Here is a 9,350-nt window from a genome sequence, read left to right as displayed (position 1 = left end):
CCAATGTGCTCTCTGTGAAAGCCTGAGAGAGTGTCTTCTCCCCATGTGACTCTCCTTAGGCACATTCTACGTCATCGATCTCTTTCCTCTTTGGCCCCATAATCTTCTTGATCAGAAAATTTGGGACATTACCGAGGTGACAGTTCATTTTCACTGCTCTAAAACCCCTTTATGGGGGCTGGGGAGATGGCTCGGTAGAATAAGTGCTTCCTTGGCAAGTGCAAGGGCCAGAGTTCAATCCCTGGTTCCACAAAAATAAATAAATAATAAAATTCCTTTATGTTCTGCCTGTTCATCTGTCCTTGCTTTTGGGGGGGGGACTTCAGTTCTGTTTAGTCAGGTGTTGTCTTGAATAAATTACCAAATCGCGAATGCTTGCTGATTTATTTAAATTTATAGTACCGAGGATCAAACTCAGGACCTTGCATTTGCCAAGCAGGCACTTAAGCCACTGAGCTGTCTGGCCTATGTTATTTTATTTTTTTTGGCGGAACCGGGTACTGAACTCAGGCCAGGGAAGCGCTTATTGCACTGAGCCATCTCCCCATCTCCCCGGCCCCCTGGCCTTTGTCTTTTTTTAGCAAACACAATGAAGTGGTTGGTTTTTTTTTTTTTTTTTTTTTTTTTTTTGTGGAACTGGGGATTGAACTCAGACCCTTGCACTTGCCAGGCAAGCACTTATTCTACTGAGCCATCTCCTCCGCCCCCCTTTGTCTTTTTTGAGACAAGGTCTTCCTAGGTAGTTCAGACTGGTCTTTTTTATTTATTTATTTAGTGTGTGGCCCCTTCAGCCCACCAGGGGGCGGGGCTGGCTGGCATGTAGTGCTGGGGGATTGAACCGCTGTCCCTGTGCTTTGCTTTAGCTTAGCTTGTTCTAAGTAGGTGCTTTAGACCACTGAGCCATCTCACCAGCCCTTCAGGCTGGTCTTAAAGTCACTATGTTGCTCACGTTGACCTTGAAATTGTGCTGCTCTTCCTGTCTCAGCCTTCCCAAGTGCTGGGATTATAGAGGTATGCCACCAGGCCCATCATGTGAATATTTACTTTAGGAAATTTAAAAATGAAAAATTGCATTCATTATAATTTAATTTTTTTCCTCCTGCTGTGCTAGGGTTTGAATCTAGGGCCTTATGCCTGCTAGCCAAGAACTTTACCACTGAGCCGTATTATTTGCCAACCCCGCTTAAGATTTCTGGTAGGTAAATTGAAGGTGAATTTTAGTTTAAAGTTTTTGAGGGGGAATTTTTTAAAAAATTTAGTACAGGATCTACAGGGTCTTACTACACAGATCAGACTCACAGTGATCCTCCTGTTTTCAGCCTCTCAAGCGCTGGGATTACAGGGGCGTGCCACCCCACCCATTCTCACACAGTCTCAGTCTACACAGTGCACCCCTGGGGCAGTGCCAGGCCAGTGTGTATCGAACCCCAGAGGTCCTTTAGTTGAGGAGGAATAGAAATGGCCTGATATTAAGAGTGAGGGTCAGAAAGTCATCTTTCAGGACTTTCAAGAGTTGCAAGTCTCACAAAGAAAGGATTTCATGCCAACTCTTAGAGGGAGAAGATTTGCACTAATAACCTGATTCCTTAGCATCTTAGATTTGGAGAGTTCTGGTTTTAAAACTTGATAAGATTCAGATTTTTAATTTTTTTTAAATAATAGCTCTTTAATAACTTCTGTCACTGATAGAAATTTGAATTTGAGGTAGTAGGAGCTTGAACTTCTATTTTAAGGTTTTTAAAGAAACTTTAATACTACACATGATAGTATGTGCCCAGCTTTTTGGAAGTTGGAGGCCAGAGGACTGAAAGTTTTGAAGCTAGCGGAGCAGTTTAGCAAGGTCTTGTCTCAAAATTAAAAGAGCTAGAAATATATGTGGCACAGCATTTCCTGGGTTCAGTCCCCTGTACAGGACTGCAATTTCTCTTGAGCAAACTTTTTAGAGCTAAAGGTTTTTCCCTCTAACTTAGTTTTTCACTGGCAGAGAATACCCAAGTATGTTCCAAATGTGCTTGAGTTACTCTATCTAAAGGTGGTATTGGAGTTTCCTAATCTTGTTGTAGTTTGTCTGGAGCAACTAAACAAGCTTTATGTAAGTACTGATTGCTGCCTGGAAGCTCTGGAGCCACACCTTCTTTGCAATGAGAGGGGACCTAATGGTACTGCGCGCTGGTGAGGTTGCTTGCGCTTTAAATAGCTCCTGGCTGTTGAAACAAGGACAGCATGATTTAGGGGAAAGGCCAGCACTTGATCTCCACAGCCTCAAGCACTTGAGTGTCTATGGGCATCAGAAATGGTTATTAGGTTGCACTGAAGGCCTGGGTGTCTGCCCCAGTGTTAGAAGAGGCCTCAGTCTGTTCCCAGACAGTCTGGGGAGGTCTTTGGGAAGACAGGCAGCTAAGGAAGTGCCAGGCTGGAGGAGAGGGTGAGTAGGAGAGGAGAGAAACCTAATGTAGGAAGGTGAGTTCAGAGACTTTTATTTAAGAAATGCAGCCAGGAATATAGCTCAGTGGCACAGTGCATTTCTGGCAAGTGCAGAGTCCTGAGTTCAATTCCCAGTATGAAAGAAAGAAAGAAATGTAGATGTCTCTTGTGGGGACTAAATAAAGGAAAGATACTCAGGGTATCCTCAGAAGCACTTGTTCACATCTCTCCAGCCTGTTGGTGAATCAGCAGTGTTGGTCTTGTGCTCCCCATCATAGTCATATGAAAGAGGCAGGGACCTTGTCTTACAGATAAGGAAAATGAACTGAAGAAAAGAAACGGCTCGCCTCTGAGGACACTGGCACATAGTGGAGCTGGGTGAGCATTTTTTGGGTTATCTGTACTGTGTAGACATCAGCACTCAGCAGGAGTGAGGGTGGTCTGAGATAAGCAATAGCCATATGAAGAATTGGACCTTAGATGAGGAACACCCATCTTCTTGCAGGAGAAGTGATTATTTGCCTGAGAGGATAGCACAGGAGGTCGTAGAATGAAAGGCAACTCTTTGCTGACTTCCTTGTACTCTGAGTTCTGGCGTTACGACCCCTCCCCCCCTTTTTTTTCTTTGTTTGAGACAGCATCTTACTATGTAGTTCAGGTGGCCTTGAACTCATTGTGTAGCCCAGGCAGGCCTTGAACTTAAGTGATCCTCCTGTCTCAGCCTCCTGAGAGCTGGGATTACAGACAATGTGTGCCATCATGCCTGGCTAATTTTTTTTTTTTTTCCTCTTGTTATTCTGTAGCACTATGATGGATAATCAGTAATGTGTAGTAAAAATTAACTTAAGTCATCAGTTTCAGCAGTATTTATATGTGTACCAATTTTTTATATATCGTGAGAATTAGTAAGCAGTACAATAAAATTCAAAGAATGAATCACTTATAATAAACGATTAACCATGATTTGGTTTACAGTCTGAGTTTACAGTCTGATTAAATTATCTCCTCATGGATAGCATTTAAATTACTGAATAAAACATTGATTAGAGCCAGTTGTGGTGGCACATTCCTGTAATCCCAGCACTTGGGGAGGCTGAGGCAGAAGGATCTTATCTGCTACATAGGTGCCATAGTTGATTTATGCTGGGAACACTTGAGGAGAGTAACCAGTTCACCTGCAAGAGTGGGCAGGAGAGTAGGCTAGTAAAGATTTTAGAGAATATGAGTAATTCGCTTGAGTTTTGATAGTCCTGTAGATATTTAGCAGGCAGGAATACTGGCAGATATTTTAGGGGGGCAGAAGAACATGTGAATGGATGGAAGTGTGGTGTTTTTGCACTTGACTTTTTAGGACCAGAGCATAGCTACCTGTGAAGATAAATCTTGGGAGATACGTAGTCTTCTACAGGGTTTGTACAATAGGGAATGATCTAGAATTTCTGCTTGTGCTTTAGCTGTTGGCTCAGTATATAAAAGTGTAGGCACGGGGGCTGGTGAGATGGCTCAGTGGTCTAGGGCACCTACTTGGAACAAGCTAAGCTGGGCAAAGCATGGGGACCGCGGTTCAATCCCCCAGCACCACATGCCAGCCAGCCCCGCCCCCTGGTGGGCTGAGCTGGCCACACACACACACAAAATAAATAAACAAACAAATAAATAAAATTAAAAAAAAAAAGTGTAGGCACATTGGAAGCTGTTGTTGACTGAATAATGGTATATGACCTCAGAGCAGGAATGAAAGAGCTCTATCCTTACACAATAACGAGTTTCTTTTGTAGTACTGAGGATTGAACTTAAGGCTTCATGTATACTGGGCACTCTACCACTGAGGTATATCCTATAAACAGTTGTTTGGCAGTCAGAAAACACTCATTTGATATTGCTTTAGTGTCTTCAAGATGTGACTTGTCTTGGGAATGGTGAAGAGAGAAACTTTCAAAAATGCCTGCTGAAAAAGCATTTATTCCTGCTGGCTACCCCAGTCCCAGAAGTCCTTGCCCATGTCTCCTTGCACTTTTCTGTTGCTAATTATAGCCTGTTAGAGATAGCCACAAATACATATTCCCCCACGTTGCTAAAATGTAGTGGTCAGACAAAAAAATCCCATGTCCCCAGTTTAGACTACCTTTCTGAGGTTTGTCTTGACCGCATCAGTTCTTAGCATACAAGCAGAAAAGCTTCTTTATACATTAACATTCAACCTAAAGTTGGCTTTTAGTGTATTCCTACCCAGAACGGGGATAGGCCTGTAGTGGAGAAAGCAAGAGAAGGAAGATACCTTCAGTCATTCTGTTTTCTGAAAAGTTACTGTCAAAACCATCTCTACTTAAAATCCCTAGGATTGATTGGTGTAGGTGTGATATTATATGGGCAATTTGTTGGCCTTTTGCATTTAATAATTTTTTTTTTTTTTTTGTGGAACCAGGGATTGAACTCAGGCCCTTGCGCTTATCAGGCAGGCACTTATTCTACTGAGCCATCTCCCCGGCCCCTTAAGTAAATTTTGACTCATCACCTGAGACCTGTACTTGACAGTTTGTTGTTGGTTCCCAACAAATAGCATGTGCTCAGTTCACTTGGGAAGAACCATTGATCTAGCTCCCCTTTTCCCATCTTTGTCGCTATTTTACCTTCATGCCCTGTCCTTCCATCCACACAGTGCAACTTCTCTTTCTGTTAGTCGCATGGGTCAGCAGATGGATTTTTGTGTCTTAGTGGCATGAAGATATGACTGATGAAGTTGATATAGTGTGTACCTTAGCAGCTCTTTGTTCTTTTCTCCTAACAGGTGACAGAGCTGAACGAGCCACTGTCCAATGAAGAACGAAACCTCCTGTCTGTGGCCTATAAGAATGTGGTTGGGGCACGCCGTTCTTCCTGGAGGGTCATCAGCAGCATTGAGCAGAAGACGTCTGCAGATGGCAACGAGAAGAAGATAGAGATGGTTCGTGCCTACCGTGAAAAGATTGAGAAGGAGCTGGAGGCAGTGTGTCAGGATGTGCTGAGCCTGCTGGATAACTACCTGATTAAGAATTGCAGTGAGACCCAGTATGAGAGCAAAGTGTTCTACCTGAAGATGAAGGGGGACTATTATCGCTACCTGGCCGAAGTGGCCACTGGAGAGAAGAGGGCGACTGTCGTGGAGTCCTCTGAGAAGGCCTACAGCGAAGCTCATGAGATCAGCAAGGAGCACATGCAGCCTACCCACCCCATCCGACTGGGCCTGGCTCTTAACTACTCCGTTTTCTACTATGAGATCCAGAATGCCCCGGAGCAAGCGTGCCACTTGGCCAAGACTGCCTTCGATGATGCCATCGCTGAGCTCGACACTCTGAATGAGGACTCCTACAAGGACTCCACTCTCATCATGCAGCTCCTCCGTGACAACCTAACACTCTGGACAAGCGATCAGCAAGACGACGAGGGCGGAGAAGGCAACAATTAAGGCCCCCAGGTGGACTGGCAGCGCACGCTGATGCTACTACTGCAGTCTTTATTTTTTTCCCATGAGTTGGGGTCGGGTGGGGGAGGGAAAGGGAGGGCTTACCTTCCTAGGGAGAAACCCACGACCTGTCCTGTCTTTGATCGCCTCTTTGACATTTTTGCCAAAATACCACTAGTGGAAAGTCAGGCTAGCTGTGCTGGTATTGAAGTAGCAGCCTCACACAGGCATACGGACTGTTCTGTAGGTTCGTGCAAGTGGAGCTGTGTCTTTAATTTAACTTATTGCTAGTTGATAGGGGTTTAAGATGAAAAAGCGTAAATGGAATGGCCCTCATTCAGTGAGTTCTGTGGTTCCAGTAAGGATTTTTATGTACATACGCTCTTGTCTTAAGTTTTGGGTACTTTTCTCTCTCCTCTGTTTTAGCTGTGCATTTCTTTCAGGGTGTACTCTACCAGACATAGCATAGTTTAAATCTCAGACAGGCAGACTTGGAGCATAAGGTGTACTCACCCTTGTGGTTTAGGCCTGGCCAGTTTTCTGAAGTCTGATTAGTGACAGTATTAACACTAAATTGCAGTTTACAGTATTTCTACATTACAGCCATATGTGACATCAAGCCATTGATTATGAGTTTTTCTTTGCTAGTTATTTTGGCTTTCCATCCTTATTCAGCTGTATCCAGGTTGGTTAGTTTTGTTCTGTCTCCGAAGCTAAAAGATTTGCCTGAGAATCAAAGTTTCTTTAGGTTTTGGTAATAGGTGCTTGGCAGGTGGCTGTGGGATTTTTGTCTTTCTTTCCTCTTAATGTAAACCCACCACAAAAATTAATGATCATTTTAGTAGAAATGTTAAACACCACAAAATAGAGAAAATTCAGGTCTGTATGTCATTTATCTCACGTTGGTGTCTCCAAAGACTCCTGCTTTCTCAGCTGCCACAGCCCCTTCCTCAGGGATCTCACTGCCATCTGTTTCCCTCTGCACCAAGTCTTCCTTGCTGCACTTGCCTGGGGCACGCAGGAAGCTTGGCCGCTTCAGATTGGAGAGGCTGGGTGGTCAGCTCGAGAAAGTTGGTGTGGTGGGGGAAGTCAGGTGCTAGTTGCTGAGCTGACGGAAAACCCAAAGGAGCTCCCCTCAGACATCGTTCTGTTTTTAGGAGCCTCATAAGTATGTCAGGTTTTCCTTCCTGAAACACTCCCTCCCCAAGTTCTCATAGGAAGATAACTAAAATCATGACCAGGTAGTGAATATTTAATTCCTGTTTGACCAAAACTTTTCCTCTTTTTCTTTTCAGTGGAAGCATAGAAGTTGGAGATTCACTTCTCTTGTGCAGTCAGTGCAGTTTGCAGTCTGAAGGGAACTCCATTGCTATTTCTGCAGGCTTGTTTTCAGTTAGTCATAGGTCCCTAATCGCATTTGGATAAATCTGTCTGTAAACTGACCCATGGCATGTTGTGTGTGCAGTTTTATTCCTTAGTGTTTTTTAAATTAAAAACCAGTAACCATTTGGACTCCCAAGATAGGTAACAACACCAGACTTGCTTTGTTTCTTTGTTTTATTTAGGCAAGGAGAGGTGTGAGTAAATAATTGAGGAAAACCCAGCAGATACTTTTGCTAATACTAAAGTCAAGCTTAGAATTAAGAGTATGTTTAGCGGGATACAGAGACCGTGATGACAGAGGAGTGGTGACAGTTGTAGACTCAATATACTCTGTAGCATTGCACAGTTTACCCAGCATGACTTTCCTTAGAGCGCCCCTCACACTAGAGCGCAAGTCCCCATCACTGGAGCCTCTGGAAGGACTGAGCAGTGGAGAGAGCTTTGCACCTCAAGCCGTCCCAGTAGGAGCCTGTTGCATGGCTGTGGAGGGGGCAGGTGGGCTTCCCCTGATTTCTCCTCATGTCCAGTGCACAGTGTTGTGTCCTTCCTTGTAGCATTTGAAAATGATTTACTGGAATTACAAAACCTATTTTTCTTTTAAATTTCAGCTTTGGCTCTGGCTGCTTTTTAGAATAATGCAAGATAAAATCACACCAGAGGACTAGAACTGAAGAGGGAATGGGAGACTTGGTATTTAAGCAGCTTGAATGGTTTCCTTTCTTTTCTTTATTTTTAAAGAAATGCACTTGCCTATGATACTGTCTCTCCAGTGAAATGATTACTCCTCCATTACTCTATTGATACAATATTGTGCATGCTAGTGTTGTATTTCTATACAGTAGCTTGAAATTTATTAACTTATACTGTAGGTGTTATGTATTCCTATGACAAAAAAAATTAAGTCTTCAAATTTTTTAAAGGTTTTTTTTTTTTAATTTAATTTTTCCTTTTGGGGGTAAAGTTTGCTCTACCAAATAGTGATCGTAACAAATTGATCTGTTTTGGATGTTGCTATAGTGACATGCAGTTATATATTTTGTTTTTAAGGGGGGGGGACAAAAACACCAGTATTAGCTTAATCTTAATGTCTGGTGTTTGTCATGGTGAAATTATAACTATTACAGTGTAGGAGAACATTAACTATGTTCTCTGAATGAGCCTTTGTGCTTTTTGTCATGTTATGCAATGAACTATTTTTAAGGTCTAATCAGTGATTATTTTTCCAACTCCGTGTTTCTCTAAGGAATTATTTCGCACACGGACCATTCTTAGCAGTTTTCCTCAGTGATGGAATATCATGAATGTGAGTCATTATGTAGCTGTCGTACATTGAGCAAATAAACTTACAGATCTGATGTCAGTGCTGCTTAGTTTCATTTAATGAGTTGAATTTGTCCTTTACTTTTGATTGGGCGTGGGTGTTTTCTCCTCTTCCTCCTCCTCCTCCTCCTCCTCCTCCTGCCAAGGAATGAGGTTGGAGAGGGTATTGGGCCAGATGGTGTTACTGTGAAGTGACTATATGTGGGAACCAGACCTGACAACTAAGGGCTCAGGGTATAGCTGTGGTAAAGTGTTTGCCTAGCACACATGAAATCCTGGATTCCATCCCCCACCACGTAAGTCAGAACTAAGCAGTGCACTTTTGGGGCCTCCCATTTCTCTTCAGAAATGAGCTATTGAGCTAGATTTCTGAGGACTGTTCTGGGACCTGATGGTGAGAAACAGACCTGAGTTGATGATGGATCCTGAACTGTACAGCCTCATTGCTGGTGGTACTGATACCAGCAGTCTCAGAAGGTGTCCTGCTGTGGGTGTGGTGCAGGGGTTGACCACGGGAAAGAACGCCAGGGTAAAGCCTTTCTTCCTCGGTCAGCAGGTGCATGTCCCAGCTTAAGGGGATTCTAGGGGCTTGCACAGTGGTGAAAGACAGCCTTTTAATTTCCTAAGCAGGGGCTTGCTGGTTAGGTTAGCCCAGTTGTTCAAGCGCCTGCTTGGACAAACCAAGTTAGGTGCAGGGGACCACTGTTTGATCCCAAGCTCCACATGCTTTACCAGACCTGTCCTTAAGGCAGCCTGAGCCAGCCAGAAGGTGGGATATATA

The 9,350-nt window shown here is 43.6% G+C and overlaps 1 protein-coding gene across 1 annotated transcript in view; it reads left to right on the top strand.

The window, feature by feature from the left end:
- Nucleotides 1-8,604, top strand: part of Ywhag (tyrosine 3-monooxygenase/tryptophan 5-monooxygenase activation protein gamma) — a 34,658-nt gene extending 26,054 nt beyond the window's left edge. The window contains exon 2 of the mRNA XM_004630451.3: nt 5,213-8,604. Within this exon, the coding sequence (XP_004630508.1) occupies nt 5,213-5,869 (657 nt within the window). The 3' untranslated portion in view covers nt 5,870-8,604. The remainder of the gene's footprint in view (nt 1-5,212) is intronic.
- The last annotated feature ends 746 nt before the right edge of the window (nt 8,605-9,350 follow it).

Source organism: Octodon degus, unplaced genomic scaffold (genome assembly GCF_000260255.1).
Source record: "Octodon degus isolate 3935 unplaced genomic scaffold, OctDeg1.0 scaffold00035, whole genome shotgun sequence".
Classification (NCBI taxonomy): Eukaryota; Metazoa; Chordata; class Mammalia; order Rodentia; family Octodontidae; genus Octodon; species Octodon degus.
This window is presented reverse-complemented; position numbering and strand designations above follow the sequence as displayed.